The following is a 21,353-nucleotide window of genomic DNA, read 5'->3' as shown; positions in this document are numbered from 1 at the left end:
CAGTTGGGTGCCTCTCTCTCTGCAGGGCAGCCCGTCAGCTCCAGCAGCCAAGCCACCACCCCACACACGGCTGCCACCACCCAGGAGAAAAGAAGGACAGCCGCTCAGGCCCTAGGCAACCTGCCACAACCTCCAGCCCCGCCCTCCACCAAACAGCTGACGACCGGGAGGGCGAGGGTGGGTGGGGCAGGACCATCCGACCCATGTGCTTGTCAATGCAGGCCAGAAGAGAGCTCGGGGAAAGAAGCTTTCTTGTAGACTTGAGGGGGGCAGGGACAAGGAAGTTGAGGGTGGGACTTGACTGGCTTTGGAAGGATATAAGGCCAAGATCAGAGGCCTGGGAGGTGAGCCACGGGTTGCTGAGGCTGTGAATACCTAGTACCCTGGCATCCACCAAGGGAGAGTAAAGCTCAGACTCCCCCTCAAATTGGTCTGAGGCCAAGGAAGCTCCCCCAGCCCGGGCCATTGCCACCAAACCTAGGGCAGGGCCAGTGCCCGACAACATGGTAGAGAATGTGGGCACCAGGGGCATGTTAAAGCGACCCCGTCTCTGTCTGCCAACACCTCCTGGGTGGAAAGGAGGTCTACCCTGGTTGAGACCCCCTATATTGCTGGCTCCTACCGCTGCTCACTCTGTTAAGATGGAGCCTAGTGAACCCGTCCAGGGAAGCCCCATGGACTTTGCCCAATTTGGACAATGGATGGCCAAGCATCAGGGACGCCTAATTCAAGATTTGCTCCAACAACAACAAGATGCCCAGCAATGCATGATGAAAAAGATGTCCCAACAGCAGCTTGAGGCACAGGCCACCCTCTTGCTGGATGTGTTCTAGACTACGGAAAGCGAGCACCTCACCACACTGACAGGGTCAGGTGATCAGGCCAGGGACACCAGACAGATGCCTGTGATGCTCCTCACCAAACTGGGCCTTCAAAAGGACAGTCGAAGCTTCCAAATGACATAAAGATTGTGGGTACTTTATTTTGGGGACTTATTTAACCAGCCTGGTGCAAGCCGCCCTCAAAGCCCTCCCAAAGGAGAAAAGTGCCAACTATGAGCAACTAAAAGCGGCAATTAAATGTAAAGAAGGGAGAGCCCCCAAGGGCATTTGTGACTTCTCTCTGTGATGCAGCCTATCGGTGGTTGCAACCAACTGTACCTGACAGCAAGGCCATCGTCAACCAAGTCATCTTAGAACAACTGGTCCAGGTGATTCCGTCATGAGCTCTAGCAAGGAGTCCTGAGTCAGAGGAACCAGCTGTGGCTTGCCAGACTCCTTGCCAGAGGAGGCTCATTATTCTCACTGTTGTCAGCTGGCAGTGCTCTTAGTTGTGCTTGTAACTTAGCACTTCTTGGCTTATTTAAGCAGAGGCATGCATCCAGGTGGGTGCAAGGCTGGGACCTTCTGCATGTCAAGCAGATGGCCTACCACTGAGCTACAGGCCTTCCCTAAAGAGAACATGTTGCTTTTTTGGAGTATTCACTTTTCTTCGCTTGCTTGAGAGATTTTGCTTCTGAAAATGGAATGAAATTGACAAATATCATTCCCTACAGTTGGACATGTGGGGCAGCAATGGGGTGGTGGAGAAAATTACACTTCATGGGCTCTCACCAGGACCTTCTTATTCACAGAAAGAAGGCTCCTTGTATAGACTGTTGTGTTCTTGAAGTAGGCCTAACCTTTCTTAGCTGGGCTTCCAAGGCTAGTTTCTTCTTCATATCCAAAACAATGTGGCCAGAGTGGGGAGGGGAAGTCAGTGCCAGTTCAAAGTTGCAGCAGCGAAAATCACTTGGGGGGGGGGATCTCTGCACAGTATGACCTGCCCATGATGGACTAGCCAAACCTGGTTTCTTGCCCTCAGAGGCAGCTAGGGAGCAGGCCTGGCCAGGCTGGAGCAGAATTGACTACAGGGGTGGAGGGTGAGACTGGGTAAATAAAGCTTCTTTAACCATCTATAGGCTTTCTAAAAAATGAATACATGCTATAAGATATTAGTGTACTGTGACAAAAAAAAAAAAGGGAGACAGCAAAAGAGATAGTAGGAAATATTTTGCTACCCCTTGGAGTCACCCCTGCATTTTCCAATTTAATTTCCCAGTGCAGAATATAGTTTTCACTTAGAGCAACATCATTCTAAGGCCACAAAACATCATGGCCAATGGCGGCTTTCAATGTTTCTTGGACACAAAAGCTGAGTGACACTCTAACCTTTTCTTCTCCCTCTAGTTTCAATCCCATAGTCTGTTCCTCAGAATGTTTCATCAGCCTCCACACACCCACTCATGAAACACTGTGGTCCCTGCTCTCATTATAAGCACACCCCACTGAAAGGAATGGAATGTATTCAGGGACGCTCTCTGTCAACTAATGCTTTACGGCTAGTTCCAGCACACTAATTTGCTTTATAAGTACAGAGTATGAAATCACCCTCAAACCAGCAGCAGAACTGTTCTAAAGCATTTAGCCAAAAATAACACTCCTGGTATTACATTTAGCATTTTGTTTCCTTGTACCCAAGAGTGTCTGAAATTATAACACAGTGATTTTTTTTGCTGTTGTTATAGGAAGCCGCCCCTCCCAAAGATGGATCCCTACTGAAAGAGCTCTCTTTCTTTTAGTCGGAAGCGTTGGAATAATTATTTTAAGCAAAGAAACCCAGAAGAAACAGTAATGATGACTGCAAGCACCTTAGTTACCAGATGAATTTATTGCCCTAATAAAGGTGAAGAAAAAACTACCCTGCATTTTTCTAGAGCCATTACTTGAAGCTCTGCAGGTGGTAAGAAACGTATGAATAGGGTTGCCAGGTCCCTCTTCGCCACCGGCGGGAGATTTTGGGGGCACAGCCTGAGGAGGGCGGGGTTTGGGGAGGGGAGGGACTTCAATGCCATAGAGTTCAATTGCCAAAGCAGCCATTTTTCTCCAGGTGATCTGATCTCTATCGGCTGGAGATCAGTTGAATTAGCAGGAGATCTCCTGCTACTACCTGGCAGTTGGCAACCCTACACATGAAGCTGCCTTATACTGAATCAGACTCTTGGTCGATCAAAGTCAGTATTGTCTACTCAGCCTGGCAATGGCTCTCCAGGGTCTCAGGTAGTGGTCTTTCACATTGCCTACTTACCTAGTCCCATGAACTGGAGATGCTGGGGATTGAACCTGGGACCTTCTGCCTGCCAAGCAGATGCTCTACCACTGAGCCACGGCCCCTCCCCTTTGGAGGAGCCCCTCTGACCCACAAAAAAGGCTATGCTGAGGATGATGAGTCATAGGGTCGCCATGAGTTGGAAATGACTTGACGGCACTGAACACACACACACACACAATTTAGAACGTCCAGCCCATCAGCCTGCGTCATCCGCATATCAAGAGAACGATCAATCACCTGAGGTCACAGGTGAGGGCGGGCGCGCCCTTGCCAGCAGAACAGAGCAGAGTGGGAGTTCCTCGCGCGCCGGGGCAGGTGTGGTGGACGAGCCGGGAGGGCAGCTGCGAGCAGAGCGGGGCTTTTCGGGCGGCCTGGCACCTCGGCTGGAGACAGGGCTGGCGTGTGTGTGTGTGAGTCAAGAACCCAGACGTGTTTTTCGGGCAGTGGAGGAGCTGGGCGGTTGTGGAACGGTCTGGGGAAAACCTTTGCGGAAGTACACAAAAGGGGGCCGTTACTGGGTGACATGGCGACGACCCCCAGAAAACACAGGTTGGGAACCACTGAGCTAGAACAAAAAGAAGGCAGCTCTCAGAGGAACAGCTGGTTTTTTCTGCTGTTTGTGGTCTACAGGGCAGATGGAGTGGGGAACAACCTTGCCTCTTTGCATGATGAATGACAGTCTAGTTGCCATTTGGAGACAAGCCTGGCGGTAACAATGAATAAACAGATAGCAGCTGCAACAGATAGTTGCAGTGATTAGTTGCTCACTGAAGATGCTCCATACTAGTCATCATCTGAGGAAGAGATAAATGTGTTCTTCCATTCTGCAGGCCTCAGTCAAGCTTCCCTCTTTTCCATTGGTTGTCAGCTGTCAGACAAGACAGGATTGTACCTGTCTGCAGTTTCTTTGTTCAAACCCATACATTCTGGACACTATCCTGCAAGATAAAATAGATCATTAACAGTTGACGAACAGTGGTAACAGCTGGAGAAGACTGTGTGGTGTTCACCACCAAGGAGAGATTGCCCCCACCCACGGCCTTAATCAGAATATGGTGGGAGTTTACCTGCATGTGAGCATATCTACCTTGTGTCCTCAGTGTGAGAGACACTGCTAGTACCTGTTGAATAAGTGAAGACTGTTAAGCTAGTTTCTTTGTATTGCAGGGGGAAAGATGGGAGATATCTATGACCAAAAGCATCCAGAAATGAGTATTGTACTTACTTGTCTCTGTTCTTGGATTGCTTGGGGAAATGCATAGAAGAAATACTGGTGTCCTGTTTCAAAGTGAGCCTCTTCTCTTGCTTGGTTGTCTGGGGAATCTTGTCCTGGCAGCCTCAGCTGAAGAAGAGAATTTGAGGGTCCTGGTGGATTTTTGTGTCTGGAGCCCTGAGGCAGATGTACCTATGAGAATTCTGAGAAAACAAGTGTCATTCATCTGACTGTCATTTTTTTTCTTTGTAGAATGTACTCCCTTGGTTCAACGTATTCTAACACCAGTTATGTGTTTCTAGTTCCAAAACATAGAAGAGGCAGGCTAATGTAGCCCTGCGATGTACATCTAGATACAGGTAAGATCAATATTTCCCGGTTGGGCTTTATATACTTCTAATAGTCTCTTATCATGTTCCCATTTTGTTTTATGTAGATGACGAAGTGCTTTCTTATACTAGAGTAGGCATGAAGCGATCTCTGTTAGCTTTTGCTTCTTACTGCGATAAAAAAAATTTAAACATTAATTATACCAAAACTAACATTTTAGTTTTCTCCAGATCATGAAAACGGGAGATCTGGAGAATTGGGGATAGGGAAATTGAACAAGTTAAAACATTTAGATATTTGGGGTTGCTTTTCCCCCACATATTGAACTGGTCTATACATAGGGAGCGAGCCCTTGTCTGAACTAAGAGTAAGCTATCAGCTATTACACGATTTTTCTACCAAAAAACCCCCAATTTGTTCCTGCGGCTATAAGAATCTTTCAGGCCACAATAATTCCGCATTTATTGTACGGCGTCCCGGTGTGGATCCAGGCCTTTAACAAGGGGGTGGAACGGATAAATATGTCTTTCTTGCGGCACATACTTGGTATACCCAACTCGGTTACCATACACTTTGCACAGAGTTAGGCCTTCATCTTATTGAAAGTAGAACCTGGATCATTAAGTTCTGGCTGCGCTTACACTTTCGTGCTCCCTCAGATGGCCTCATAGCCAGTTTGGTTGCCGACCCTTATGTATTTAAATGGTCCCAATTCATACAAAGGAAAATCAATTCTTTTGGTATTGATATAGCGGGGTTGGAAAACTCCAGGGATGCTTATATTCTTCGGACGATCACAGGGAGAATTTGGGATATGGAGTTGCAGAAAATAAATGCTGGAGCAAACAAGATCTGCTCGCCTACATCTTTTGGCCTTTCTTTCCCAAAAAGATCAATGGCTGATTACTTTTTCAACTTAACCCACCCCTCCCAGTGCAGAGCCTTTATGTTAGCCAGATTCAAACATTCCTATCAGCTATAGTTTCTGGCAGATACAGGGGTATCCCCCAGAACAAAAGAATTTGCAGCTGTCCGTTGATAGAACCAGAATTAGTTGCACAGATCCTTTTGTACTGTCCCCTGTATTAATCAATCCTCACATTATGCCCTTAAAAAATTTAGCATATGATGGCACTGAGGAACTGCTCTAACTGTTAGAAAATTCTTCCTAATGTCTAGACGGAAACTCTTTTGATTTAATTTCAACCCGTTGGTTCTGGTCCGACCTTTTTGGGCAACAGAAAACAACTCGGCACCCGCCTCTATATGACAGCCCTTCAAGTACTTGAAAATGGTTATCATATCCCCTCTCAGTCTTCTCCTCTTCAGGCTAAACATACCCAGCTCCTTCAACTTTTCCTCATAGGACTTGGTCTCCAGACCCCTCACCATCTTTGTTGGCCTCCTCTGGACACGTTCCAGCTTATCTACATCTTTCTTAAATTGTGGTGCCCAAAACTGAACACAGTACTCTAGTTGAGGTCTAACCAGAGCAGAGTAAAGCGATACCATCACTTCGCGTGATCTGGATACTATACTTCTGTTGATGCAGCCCAAGACTGCATTTGCCTTTTTAGCTACAGCATCACACTGCTAACTCATGTTCAGTGTTTGGTCTACTAAGACCCCAAGATCCTTTTCATACACACTACTGCTCAAATAAGTCTCCTCCATCCTATAATTATGCATTTGATTTTTCCTACCTAAATGCAGAACTTTACATTTGTCTTTGTTGAAGTGCATTTTATTAGTTCTAGCCCATTTCTCCAGCCTGTCAAGCTTCTACCATAGAGGATTTGGCCAAATACTGGCATGTCCTCACACTGCCAGCAACATGATGACGTCACTTCCAGTGAGTGCCGGAAGTGACTTCGACAAGTTGCTGACGGTGTGGGGGCTAGGCATCAGTTTGCAGCTGGTAAGTTCCCCCCACCCCTCAACTAGGGTTGCCAAGCTCCAGGTGGTGGCTGGAGATCTCCTGGGATTACAACAGCTCTCCAGGTGATAGAGATCAGTTTACCTGGCGAAAATGGACACTTTGGACTCTATAGCATTATACGCCATTGATGTCCTTCCCCTCCTCAAACCCCACCCTCCTCAGGCTCAACCCCCCAAATCTCCAGGTATTTCCCAACCCAGAGCTGGCAACCCAAGTTATAATGGGTTAAATACCAGGGCAGGGAACAGGTCAAGACTGTCTTCACAGCATCCCAGAGGCAGAGGCTATTAGCACTAGGTATTGACCTCACCAGAGGCTAACATCTAGTAAATTCCCAAATACTAACAGGCCAGTTTATAGTAAAATCTTTGGCCTCTGTTTTATTTGCTTGTAACAGGGCACAGTGACATGGGGTAGTTAGTCCTCTAATATTCACAATCTAACATGCTACTAATCAGAGAGCAGTGTGGGCTCTTCCTGCCAAAATAAAGAAGGCCTCAGGGGTGTGCTCACACACACACACACCTATAATTATAGCAAAGAAATAACAAGACCCACACAAACCAATGCCAAACAAACATGGACTGTCACAACCATCCACACTATTAAGTATGGACTTCCATTTTGCACAATTAAAAACAGACTGTAAAAATGATCAAAAGGAAAAAGCAGAACAAGAAAAGAACAAGAAAAACACTGGGTTGTTCATGATCTTGTATGAAACCTCCATAACACATATGTAACTGATGATGGCAATTATGCCACAATTGCACTGTGTGGAACTTACCTAAAGTATTACTCAAGGCAGCTTACAAACCGAGAAATCAGCAACTTTAATAAAACAGTAAAATAAAATAAAAAAATCTTAGACATAATGTTATCCTGTCATGAAGAGTTAGGACTAACTCCATCTAACTTCACTCCTCCCTTGCCATGCCTGCAAGTCACACAGGCTTCTTCCGCATGATAGCAAAGTATTATGACAGCAGTAGTGCCCAACAATCATCACAGCATGGTTATACCATTATTATTGTTTTCTTCTTGTGCACTGCTCACATTGCGGGGGGGGGGCGCACCTTAGGAGCCATCCTATCCCATCCTATAGGCATGTCAAGGATACATGCCATAAGACAGTAAGATGCACTTTACAGGCCTGTAAGAAATGTGGCTGAGTCTTCATTTAAAAGCCATTGTTCTGGAAAATAAATTCTGTAGCAATGAAAGATATTGTTTGTTACAAGAGTTCCATGACTCAGCAAATCTGTCATTTCTGAGCTTTGCAATTTCCCTACCACCTGTAACAATCCACTAATGACAGCAAATAGTTTTGAAAATAACTCAGCAAAACACACACTCGAAAAAAACTACTAACGTCAGCTGGGAAAAAAATAAATTATTCAAAATGTAAGAGCTCGCTTTGTTCATTTACAGTAAAACAAATATTTTCCTTCTGGAAATGACGTACACCAGTGACCTGTTTCTGAACCTGAAAGAAAAGTGGATTTCTTTACAAAGCACAAGGCAGTTTCTAGAAGAGATGTGAGATCCACTCCAACTCTTCCACCAGCTAAGGCTGTACAGGTGTGCATGTGTGAATTCCTGCTGACTTAATAGCGGTACTTTGAATAATCTGTCGTTGGAATCTGTGAAGCAGGCCTACACAAGTCATGATCCACCAAGCCAAATAAAGCCATATATGGCAGAAGCTGTCAAGCACCTGGTGGGTCATAATAAATGACCAGCGGGCAGTTACCTAACTTGGTGGGTTACAGGCTGCAGACTGGCTGTAAAGAAGGGCACTCTTTGTGAGATACATGGTTACTCATTTTTAATTCAGAGTTTATATTATATGCCAAAATATCCTCAAAAGAATTCAAGGCCCACTGCAGAAGGCTCAAGTTAAATGCTGCTGACTGTACCATTGTTGCCAAGCTATCTGCCTCTGTTGGCTTTGGGTTTATTATTGCTGGGTTTAGTATTTATTTCCACACACTATGGGATTTGTATGCATTCTTTAGCTAGGAAAAACTTTAATATACATAGCGTGTCTTCCTCGCAGTCCACAGCTTTCCTTGCTGCTCAGGCAGGAGGGCTTGCCCCAGTCCTCCATGTGGCTCCCAATGCCATCTGTTTATGTGGAAGTTTCAGCATTGCTTACCTGCCTCCTCCCTCCCCGGGAGGAGGACCCAGGGCTGGGCCGGCTTCTCAGGCTTCCCGGGTGGCTGCCACCGCAAGTTGCCTTGTTTCCCCCCACCCCACTCATCCCAGAGCCTCACCACTGATCAGCTGTTTTTCCCAATCAGCTGTTTGGTGGCGAGGCAGGAGAACAGGGCGCTGGCCAGCCTGAAACAAAAGGGTGCTTTTGTTTTGCTGCCAGTGCTCCCCACGTTGGGGTGTTTGTCCGGGGCTGCTTCTTTCTCCGGCGCTCCGGTCAAGGCCGCCCCGGACAAACCAGATGTGACATCATTGCGTAGATGACCCTGATGGCTCCCCCTCCCTTCCCTCCTGCTTCCGCCCGCCGACCTGGCGATTGCGAACCCTAACTGGTTATGACATATGAATTACATATTTACAGAATCTGGTAGATGTTTATGGGACTCCTGTTTATGGGACTCCTAATGATTCTCAGATCGGAGAAGTCCCAGTGAGGTGAAGGCCACATCTCATCACCACTGCTGTAAGAAATTATAGAAACAATAATCTCTTTCAGTATTAAGAGGGCCAGTTAGTGGCCTGATAGTGTTCACAGGGGAATTGTTGTTACATTCAAACCTGAAGAGATGTTTAAAGAAAACGAAACTTTTATTTAAAGGTGGAAAAGAGGGACTGTTATTAACAATAACAAAATAATATACTGAGTAATGCCAAAGTCAGTGTGAGGGAAGAAACCAGTTTTCTTAGTGCCTCCCTCTGGGCCATACTGAAAAACTCAAGGAAGGTCTGGATAAGAGCAAGTAGAAGATGCTGCAGCAGTAGGGTTGCTAGCCTGGAGATCTCCCAGAATTACAGCTGACACCCAGACAACAGGGATCAATTCCCCTGGAGAAAATGGCTGCTTCGGAGTATGGACTCTACGGCGTCACACCCCACTGAAGCCCTTCCCCGGGCTCCCTCCCCCACAATCTCCAGGACTTTCCCAACCAAGACTTGGCATCCCTATCCAGCAGAGTCAGAGTTCAAGCAGGATTCCTATTGAGGTCTCCTGTAAAGTATCTGGGGTGCATCATTTCCTCATAGCATGCAAAATCCCTAAAGCACTGAGGAAACAGAAGGTGGCTACTTTCCAGCCAGCCACCTTCTCAGCTGCTTCACATGTGGTGGTCACAGTGTTCATGAATAGAGGAAAAGGCAATCAAGGAACAGGAATTAATCCCTTCAGGTAGTATACTATCAAATGCCCTGAAGTGGGATTTGAAAACACTTCATGTTGTTGATCTTAAGAACTATATCGATCCAAATAAACAAGGGCCTTTTATGCATGATTAGTATGTCCCTGGTTCGTCCCTCTCTTGTCTCACACTTTTATATCCCAAGATCGGAAAACCTTATGCATGGTGTGGCTTGTTGTGAATCACAAGCAGTAATCCGGAAGTGTCTGAGTCCCCACCCCTTGAAAATGCTGCTTTGTAATTGGCTGTAATGCTTACTGTGATAATAATATCACCCCACTCCCCTCCCCTTTCTGTCCCCCTGCAAGTGACCTTTTCACAACCCATTTCTCAAAATGGAGTACTGTAGAATCACCAGCCAAAATCCATAAGCGTCTGAGTCCCTGCACCTTTAAAACACAGTTCTACTCAAGGGATGGCTGAAGGCTGGCTGGAAGAGGAGTTGGAGGTAGGGCTATCGATTCAGTTCGCCCTGAACTGAAAAACCGCTGAATTTCCCCCGATTCGGCGGTTTCCGGTTCGGATGGAACCGAACTCAAAAAAAGGCGGGAAAAGGACGCGCCGAATTCGGCAAGTTCGGGCGAACGCTGAATAAATTCGGCAGGCTCGGTGTTCCCCGAACCTGCCTTTTCCCGCCTTTAAAGACCGTCCCGCCCGGTTTCCTGGGAGTCCCAGGAAACTGGGCGGGGTGGTCTTTAAACTGCTCCGCGCTGCCTGGGCAGGACTCCCGGGAAGGGGGGCGGTGGGTCTTTAAAGTGCTCTGCGCTGCCTGCCCAGGCAGCGCGGAGCACTTTAACCCTCCCCGCTTCCCAACGCTCAGCTGTTGGGTGGGTCCTCACCCAACAGTTGAGCATCGGGACTGGGAAGCGGGGAGGGGGAGATTAAACTGCACCAACATAGTATGCACCAACATAGAGCCTCTTGGCTGTGGACAGAAAGCTAACAGCACAGAAATTTGAAATAACTACCACGGACCCACGGTTGTGTGAAAGCCTATCTATCGTGTTTCAGAGGTCCTTGAACTGGATTGGAAGTTCACAGAAACTTCACAGCCTGAAGTGTGCTCCTGTTCAAGCAAGGAAGGAAAATCAGGTGGTAAATTCACTGCCACCCACACCCATCTCCTAGGATGAGTTTAAGGCTGCCACACTAACAACGCTAACTAGGAATAAACAGTTATCTACTAAAGCTGAGGAATCTAAGAGGATCCTCATTTTAGTCTAGTGCCAGCTTTCAGGAGGCCCTTCCTCCAATGCAATGAGTGGATCCTCACTCGACAGTCATTTAATGTAGTTTTTTTAAAAGTTTTTTTTATTAATGTTATTGGGTTATACATTATATTTAAATCCATACTATGTTATACATTTTTTCCCCATCCAACATTTTCACACCGAATTTAACCAGGAGCACAAGTTTCTAAATTTCTTAAGTTATATTAGGGTTGACTTCCTCGCATTTTATCCAATTCAAGTACAGAGACCACTTGTCCTTTATTTCCCTTATTTTACTATCCCACGGTGAATCTTTAGCCAACTGTGCAACCATATCTGATTGTATATATTCATATAAATAATCATTCCAACATCCAAAAGTCCATTTGTTTGCTTCTTTCCAGCCTTTTGCTACTGTAGCTTGTGCTGCCGGGATCATAGCTTTACGAAGTTCCCGTTATTCTCTGCTGACCCACTGCACCCATAAACAGCACGTCTACATCCAGTCATTTAATGTCGCGGAAGAAACGAACAAACAGAAGCAGCAGGGTCAAAGGGCCACAACGCGCAGGACGAAATACAATTGTGTACAATCCAAACGCAATAAAGAAACACACAGAGGTCGTTCCCGAGTTTTGCTAAGCTAGTTAGGACCCGCAATGGGTGGGGATTCCCAGGCTTGTCCAAGACAAGGGGGGGAGAAGGAAGCCCTGCCGGTCATCAGTGAGACTTACTTCTGGATAAGTGTTGGGCATTAGGTAGCGAGCTTGGTGACATGTCAGACAGTCAAGGGTTAATAATGAATGTATAGCTGCTGACCAGCTATACCAGCTATACATTCATTTATACCATACATTTATACCATTCATTTATACTATATATTCATTTATATTTATGTATACCAGCTACACATTCATTTCCAGCTCAAGGAAATGGTGTTATTGTGCGTGTGAGTGACTCACTTTACTTTCATTAAGCCATAACCAACGAGCCTAGGGTAGCAGTAATAACTCCGTTGCAACAAGAAGCCTGCTCAGAACTGCGCGGTTCCCCTTGCGCTCCAATGCAGAGGAGCGGCGGCCGCAAGGCGAGGGACCTCGCTCGCCGGCCCAGCCCGTCGTCCCCAAGCCCTTCGCAGGAGCCCAGCCCCCTGCCCAGCCCCGCCAGGACACCCACCTCGAAGAAAGCGATCCCGCTGCCCATCGTGCAGGCGGCCCGCGCTGCTGCTGCTGCTGCTGCTGCTGCTTCCCAGCGCAGGGGACGCAACCGGCGGCGCTAAGACCGCCGCCGCCGGGCGCCGCGCTCGCGCTTGATCTCCCGGCCAATCGGGAGATTCCTCGACCTCCGGAGGGAACCCTGCTGGGAAGCTGGAGGGCGCGTGCAGGCCGGGGGGAGGGGCAGCTGTGTCCCGCCAGGCCCCGCCCCGTTCCCAGCCGTCACTCCCGTTCCATCCCCCGGGAGAGCCTGCTGCTGTTGTGCAGGCAGGCAGGCAGCGCCGAGCTCAGCAGCAGCCCCGCTGCAAAAGGGGGAGGGAGAGCGGGCTTGGCGAGGCGCTGGTGGGGGCTTGCCTTTCGCACCCCCCCGCCCGCGCTCTCCAGGGCACGCGCTTCGCTCCGATTGGGTCGAGAGGGTTCGGCCTCGGGGGGTCTCCCCTAGCGTTCTCTCTTCCCAAGAACCCTGCGAGGGAGATCAAGATGAGACGGCGGCTGGCGCGTGGGCTCGACGGGGAGGCTTCTCTGCCCAGAACTAGTCCTTCTGGCCGCCACGCAGCGCCGGGCCACTCAGGGCCAGTTAGGAGGGGCCTCTGCTGAGTTACTCCAGTCTCACCTTATTTATTTCATATTTTTTTATTTTAAAAAATCATTTTCTTATTATATTGTCGAAGACGTCTTATTAAGTCACATACAATTTCAATATTGTCATCTTCAGAGTTTCAGAAAATAAAACAATTTCAAACTAATCAGCCTAATCAGTATTGACTTTTTCTGACTTCCCCTCTCCCCTCCTCTTATCAAATTATTATCTATATAATCCCCTCTGTATTTGTTTTCTAATTCATTATAATTCATTGTATCATTTCTATAAGTTACATATCATCATCTTATATACTTTAATTATTTATTTCATATTTTTATTTAAAAAATTATTTTCTTAAGTCACATACAATTTCAATATTGTCATCTTCAGAGTTTCATAAAATAAAACAATTTCAGCCTAATCAGTATTGACTTTTTCTGACTTCCCCTCTGCCCTCCTCTATCAAATTATTATCTATATAATCCCCTCTGTATTTGTTTTCTAATTCATTATAATTCATTGTAGCATTTCTATAAGCTACATATCATCATCCTAGATGATGTATTAATCAATTTTTACAGCCTGTCCTATAATCCTCTTGTGCTATTAAGGAGAATTACTATAAAATGCTTTATTGAGGATATATTACCCCTTAAAGAAAACAAAATGTACAAAACAGCAAGGCTGATATGAGCAATGCAATGGTTAGAATGCTGAGATTTTCTCCCATTTTTAATTCAAGATTCCAATTAATTTTACTGCATCTTATCTCAACTCTTGCCAGTCACATTTATTTACTTACCTACTTACTTTTGATATTCTTTCTCTGTCTCGCAACCAATAGGTTTCTTGACAACACTTTACAGAAACAATAAATCATCCTGACGTATTACACAGCTTGCCTTCCCCCCCCCCCCCAAGTTTGTGGAGGAGGAGAAACTGAACAGTTGGGTCTGAATGCTTCTTCAAAGGAGAAGACTGTTCTGCCTGCCTTGGAAGAGGTGATTGTGAAGTTTTTCTTAAAGAATCCCTCCCTGAATCCTAACATTTTTAAAGCTATCGGTGGTATCAATCTGCAGGCTTTCTTAGGTGAAAAGACCTATTTCAATCAGGTTTCTATTTTGGTTTTGGAAATTGAAACCATGACAATCATTTGGACCGATGACTTTGATGGGGGAGGAGTGTGACCCTGTTGATTCTCCTAAACCACTCAGGAGCATTCCATATTAGGTATCCTTCTGGACCACCTGTCTGAGATTATGGCATCTTGTTCCAGTGGTTCTGTTCTCATCTGGCAGAACAGTAACAGAGCATGGTGCTAGGAAGACAATTGTTTGACTCTGTGGCACTTATTGTTTATGATCCTTCGGCTGACTAATGATGGATGTTTGGAATATGTGTCTGGAAGGGATGATGATCAATACACTGATGCTCAGGCCAGATGACTGGGTACTGTTGTTTAATAGCATAGCTAATCAGGGACTGAGGTATCAGCCAGTGGAGGGGGATTCTTGCCCTCCCCTTGAAAGAGCAGGGCTGAAGCTTGTGAATGGCATCAGATTGGTGTTCACAGATAGAGGCCTAAGTCTCATCCAGCGCTTAATAAACCTTGGAGGGTTCACTGTCTGTGCACTTTCCTATAAAGCAAGATCTAGCCCCAGTATCCATATGTGATATGTTTCACATAGAGCTTTGAAGATGGTTAAGAATTTTGGATGGTCCAAAATGAAGCAGCATGACTATTGATTGGAGTAGGTTATTAGGAATGCATGTCAGCAGTTCTGGAAGAACTGTCTTTCATGTCATTTCCAGATTCAATACAAAATGCTGGTTCTTACCTTAAAGTCCTAACAGTTTGGAATCAGGGTGGTTAAAGGGCCATCTGATCCTGGTCTGCAGAGGCCCAGCTCTTCGTTCCCTCTACTGAATTGTGGTAGGTGACTGTTAGGGTATACTTTCTTCTCACATGAAGCTGCCTTATACTGAATCAGACCATTAAGCCATCAAGGTCTACTCAGACTGGCAGCAGCTTTCCAGGATTTCAAGTGGAGGTCTTTCACATCACCTACTACCTGATCCTTAACTAGAGATGTCAGAGATTGAACTTGGGACCTTCTGCATGTCAAGCGTAAGGTCTGCCACTGAGCTACAACTCTTCCCCTAAATTAACAGTTGTGGCATCCCACTTGTGTAAGTCTCTCCCCACAGCTGTTTGCCTGGCACCTTCCAGTCTCAGCTTTAAGCACTAGGTGAAGATGATTTATGTCCCTAGCCCTTTTTCAACAAGTAAGTAAATTGTTTTCCTTCTTTCCCTTGTTCTACTATTATTTTATGGCGTGATACAGTTTTAACAGTTGCTTGTGCTGTTTTACTGATGGCATTTCATAGGCTAAGATATGTAGTAAATAAAGACCAAGGTGAAGGGGGCCACATGAGCCTTGCTTAAATGGGGTGCCATCTCTGGAAAACCTGGCCCAGTAATGGTAGCCAATTTCAATTCCAGGAAGGAGGTATATGGAGCAGGGCTCCACTATACAAGGAGACCTATATAGGAGGAAATTGGAGGGAAGGCGAAACAGTATAGACCGATCTCATCGGAACTCAGAAGCTAAGCAGAGTCGGTACTTGGATGGGAGACCAGCAAGGAAGACTCTGCAGAGGAAGACAGTGGCAAACTCCTCTGCTTCTTACTTGCCTTGAAAGCCCCTTGCTGGGGTCACCATAAGTCAGCTGCAACTTGACGGCACTTTATATACATATAATAGGGGAAGCAATCACTTCTTTAAAAGCATGCTGTGTAGCATAGGCTTGCACTCTGTGTCTGTAATTTGCATTTTAAGGGTCTGCTTGGATTAGATTTAATGACTGAAGCAACATTCCCATTTCAGCTCTTCAGACCATAAATGAGCAAATCTCATTTATGGTCAGCTCTGTTGGTCATCATAGTCTTGAAAGATAATGTGATTAAATACCTCATGGTCAATGGGAAGCTGTTTAGTATTGATGCAAGCCAAATTTGATGCATGATCAGAATGAAATTTAAGCCTCTAATACGTTGAGCTCTGTTTTTATCATTCTCTCCATTCCCACTGCAGCCCACTGGGATGCTGCCAAGGTTTTGTTAACCATTATTGGAGACCAATAGACGGTGATGAACATAAGCTTGCAGCAGCAGATTTCAAGTACTAGAAGGCATTATTTGCATAGAATATACACAAAAGGGGGATTTGCTCTTCCGAATATGGGTTAGAAACAATTAGATTTGATTTAGAAATCAGTGTTTTGTACTTTATACAATATGCTATATAACTTCCCCTTTCCCACACTCATATTTGATGTCTTCTTTGTTATAGTCATTAATATATTATGACTTGTCATCTTAGATAATTTAAAATTTGTAAGGATCAGCTCCAAAGGAAAAGAAAAATTACGATTGCATTTCATTTTTTAATTAGACAATGTTCTAATCTTTAATGGTATTCACTGTGTCAGTACCCCAAGAAATAAAGGGCTAGTGATGAGGCAGTAGTCTTGGCTTTGGACCAGCTAGTGTTCATAATGCAGGATGCAACATTTGGAATTCACGTAGTTCTTCTGAATGTACAAGGGGGGGATCATATTTCCATGGCTTATCTTATCCCTGCATGTTTTTTATGGAGAGTGAGGGTAAGAGACTGTAAGATGGTGAAAATCAAGGGCAAAATGTGAGGAGCTCCAAGAGGATCTCCACAAGTTGCGTGAGTGGGCAACAGTGTGGTAGATCAATGTAAGTAAATTAAGATGATGCACGTTAGAACAAAAAAATCCCAACTTCAGGTATATGCTAATAGGGTCTGAACTAGCTGAGACTGAGAGGAAAACCGACCTTGGGTTATAGTGGATAGCTCAATGAAAGTGTCAAACTAGTGAAAAAAGCGAACTCTACACTAGGAATTATTAGGAAATGGATTGAAAATAAAACGGCCAATATTATAATGCCCCTGTATAGGTCTATGGTCTGGCGTCGAACACTATGTGCAGTTGTGGTCACCGTATCTCAAAAAGGACACTGCAGAGCTGGAAAAAGTATTGAAGAAGGCAACCAAGATGATTAAGGGGTTGGATACCCTTCCCTATGAGGAAAGGCTGAAGAATCTAGGACTTTTCAGTTTAGAAAATAGACAACTAAGGGAGGACATGATAGAGGATTATAAAATTATGCATGGGGTAGAGAGAGTGGACAGAGATAACTTTTTCCCCCTCTCCCAAAATACTCAAGGGCATTCAATGAAGTTGATGGGTAGTAGATTTAGACAGACAAAAAGAACTACTTCTTTACACGGCTAATGATTAAAATGTAGAATTTGGTGCCAGAGGATGCAGTGTTGGCCACAGGCATAGATGGCTTTAAAGGGAGGTAAGACAGATTCATGGAACTACTAGCTATGGTGGCTAAAGGAAACCTTCACTTTCAGAGGAAGTAAATATCTAAATATCAGTGCCAGGAGGCAACATTAGGCAAGGGCATCAATGTCTGTGCCCTGTTGTATCTCTCTGCATTTGGTTTCCTGTATGCATGGTGCTTTACCCCCCTATTGGGAAACGCTTGATCCTGACCTGGCTTATGGAGAAATTTGGACCACTAACAACAATCATCTGCATATTTATCTTTGATTGTCCTAATTATCAACAAAGGAAGAGACAGTCGTAAAAAAAAATTACATCTGGATTAGGGTTGCCAGCTCTGGGTTGGGAAATTCCTGGAGATTTTGAGGGTGGAGCCTGACGAGGGCGAGGTTTGAAGAGGAGAGAGACTTAGAGCCATACAGTCCAATTGCCAAAGTGGCCATTTTCTCCAGGGGAACTGATCTGTTACCTGGAGGTCAGTTGTAATAGCGGGAGATCTCCAGCCACCACCTGGAGGCTGGCAACCCTAATCTGGATGTTTAGCACCTTGGTCAGGCATGTTTTAATTTAAACAAAAACAGTATATGGTGCGTATTGCAAATATTTAAACCACTGAGGAAGGCCTCATGGCTGAAATATATTTGGTTCTGTTTGGTTTACATGTATTTTATGTGATTGATAAATGTACTTTGTCATAGGAATGATGCTTGTAACTGTGTGACATCCCCTTGTATACATGTGCAATTTTACTTAAAAGGCTTTATACACTAGAGCAGGGGTGTCAAACTCAATTGTTACGAGGGCCGGATATGACATAAATGTCACTTGGTCGGGCTGGGCCATGCCTCGTCAACCCAGATCGGGACTGGAGGTGGTGGCTGTCTCAGCTGGGCTCGTGGGACGGATAAGAGCTCTCAAGGGGCCGGAGACGGCCCCTGGGCCTTATGTTTGACACACCTGCACTAGGGGAAGGGAGGTGTATATGTAACCATAGATTGTTGTTATGTGATGCATAACATATTTTTTAATATTTTTAATTTTATTTAAGTTTTTGACTTACAATTTTAGCTTTTTTAAATTGACGGTGATAACTCTTTGGGTTTCCCCCCTTCTTTTTTCAACATTTTTGGTTACCAAGACACAGCAGGCAACATCCTCTATCGAGCGTACAAAGCAACTGTGGAACAACTTTGAACAGTTCTGGTCTCAGACAGTCATGACAGCAAGACTTATGCCATTTATGCAGGGGTATTTACTTTGCAGTCCCTGCTGGACTGCTTTGAGGCTTTTTTTGCATTCATGATTTTACTGACCTTCAAACGTGACCTCGCTCTGGCTTCCTTCTGGGAGAGGGTAAAAGCCGGAACGGGCCAGAACGGGCATGAAACAAATAATAGTTCTGCAAAAAACACTGGCATGCGTTGCAGATACACCAGAACAATATTTTCGATATCAAAACACAGAGAGAACGTGCATTTATTAACCCTTTCCAGGCCAAAATGCCTCTGGAACACCCCGGAACGGCCCGGAACGGGCATGAAACAAATAATAGTTCCGCAAAAAACAGTGGCATGCATTGCAGATACTCCAGAACAATATTATAGAAATCAAAACGCGGCGTGAGAGCGCATTTATTAACCCTTTTCAGGCCAAAATGCCTCCGGAACACCCCGGAATGGCCCGAAATGGGCATTAAACAAATTATAGTTCTGCAAAAAAATATTGGCATGCCTTGCAGACACTCCAGAACAATATTTTAGAAATTAAAACATGAAGACAGCATGTATTTATTAACCCTTTCCAGGCCAAAATGCATCCGGAACATCCCGGAACGGCCAGGAATGGACATTAAACAAATAACAGGACCATAAAGGGATGTGTTAAAAGCCCTCCAGAACAATATTTGGAAACTAATACGCAGAAATAGTGTGCATTTATTAACCCTTTCCAGGCCAAAATGCCCCCAGAACGTTCATCTTTCATTTTTAAAATAGCAGTTGAATATATCATTATGACATAACAGTGTGTCTGGTTCTCCAAATTCCCAGCTTTCTTTGGGGAAAAAAAGTGTCTAGCTACCTTTGTTGCAAATGATTCCCCCTTATATATCTGCAATGAAAAGGGCTAGCGACTCACTTGTTAAAAATGAAAGCTGGAAATTCCAAGAATCTGCAAGATACAGTGTTATAACATAAGACTGATATAACGATGTCCATGTGCTGATAAAAAGAGTCATGGTGCCAGAGGGAGTGAACTACTGCTTCTGGGGACAGGGGAAGGTAAGATGGCTGTTGTGTGGGTTGGCCTGGCAAAATCCTACTCACATTACAGGCATCCAGGGTTTGCTGAGATCTTTCTCACAAATTTGCGGCCAAGCAGATTTAGGAAAAATTAGAGACAAGCAGGGGAAACCCCAGGAGATGCACAAATGCCCAATAATGCAGTGGGGAAGCAGGAAAAAAAACACACTTCCCAACAGCACCAAGCGTGGGCCAAATACTGTGTGTGGACATGTCTGGAAGAAATGCTAAGCAAATCTACTCAGAAGTCCCACTTTATTCAGTGAGGCTTACTCCCAGGAATGTGTTCTTAGGCTTGTGACCTCCTGCATCACTGAAGTACTCTGACATCACTGAGGTTCTTGAGCCGGCATGGTGTAGTGGTTAAGAGTGGCAAACTCTAAGCTGGAGAGCCAGATTTAATTCCCCACTCCTCCACACGAAGCCAGCTGTGTGATCTTGGGCTAGTCAGTTCTCTCAGAACTCTTTCAGCCCCACCTACCTCACAAGTTTTCTGCTGTGGGGAGGGGAAGGGATTGTGATTATAAGCTGCTTTGAGACTCCTCCAGGTAGAGAAAAAGGGGGTATAAAAAACCAACTCTTCTTCTTATCTTCATGCATGCTTGGATCCTCTCTCTAGGTACCCTTTTGTCAAATCCCTCTTCAAATACCAATGCTTCATGCAGCTTTCTAACCAACTCAAAGTCAGCAGTTGCATTACTGTTTTCATTCACTTCCATCCATTGTACACAAGGCACATCCCCCCCACCTTCCCTTTATTATTGCACTCATTTTCATTCTCACCCACTACCTGAATTAAGATGGTATATTCTAGGTGGCCCTAGAACCCCTGGTTCAAGATACTACCGAAGGTTCAACCTTTGGCATGTCCAGTTAAAAAATATCTATGTTAGAAAACCTGGGACAACCACTGCCAGTTGTAGCTCAGTGGTAGAGCATCTGCTTGGCATGCAGAAGATGCCAGGTTCAGTCCCTGGCATCTCCAGTCAAAGGGACGAGGCAAGTAGGTGATGTGAAAGACCTCCGCCTGAGACCCTGGAGAGCCGCTGCTGGTCTGAGTAGACAATACTGACTTGGATGGACTAAGGGTCTGATTCAGTATAAGGCAGCTTCATGTGTAGGGTTGCCAACTGCCATTTTAAATCCCACCTTTCAGATTCTGCAAAAGGGTATTCCTAACATTTGTAGAAACATATCTGCTGGGAATGTAATTTAACTCCATGCCATGAAAAGCTTCAACTGCCTATTTCCTTTATTAAAGGGACAAGATTTTTCCACCAGACCTGTTGGTAACCCTAGTTCCAGGCCACTTTATCAAATATATTAAGTGAACCTCCAGACAGCAGAATCATATGTGCAGCATGTTTAAAGAATAGTTACCTGAGTAATCCTTTGCCTTTCAAACATGTGTGCATGCTACCAAAAATCCACATATGTGGCATATTAATAGAAAGATGTATGAACGTACAATTCAACACACAAACACTACTCTTCATTCTTAGAAAGAAAAGCTTATCTTTAATATTTTGTATTACGATTGCCTAGCAAAATCAAAAGAGTTAACAAAAATCCAGGCCCCACTAATTACAGTTTTAAATCAGTAATAAAAACTAACCTTCATTGAGAAATCAGCTGAAG

The 21,353-nt window shown here is 45.1% G+C and overlaps 1 protein-coding gene across 2 annotated transcripts in view; it reads right to left on the bottom strand.

Moving 5' to 3' along the window:
* LOC130494066 (very-long-chain enoyl-CoA reductase-like) overlaps nucleotides 1-12,437 on the bottom strand; it is a 43,182-nt gene extending 30,745 nt beyond the window's left edge. For both annotated transcript variants that reach the window (XM_056867712.1, XM_056867713.1), the window contains exon 1: nucleotides 12,409-12,437. In XM_056867712.1, the coding sequence (XP_056723690.1) occupies nucleotides 12,409-12,435 (27 nt within the window). In that variant the 5' untranslated portion in view covers nucleotides 12,436-12,437. The remainder of the gene's footprint in view (nucleotides 1-12,408) is intronic.
* Between the last annotated feature and the right edge of the window lie 8,916 nt (nucleotides 12,438-21,353).

Source organism: Euleptes europaea, chromosome 2 (genome assembly GCF_029931775.1).
Source record: "Euleptes europaea isolate rEulEur1 chromosome 2, rEulEur1.hap1, whole genome shotgun sequence".
Taxonomy (NCBI): Eukaryota; Metazoa; Chordata; class Lepidosauria; order Squamata; family Sphaerodactylidae; genus Euleptes; species Euleptes europaea.
This window is presented reverse-complemented; position numbering and strand designations above follow the sequence as displayed.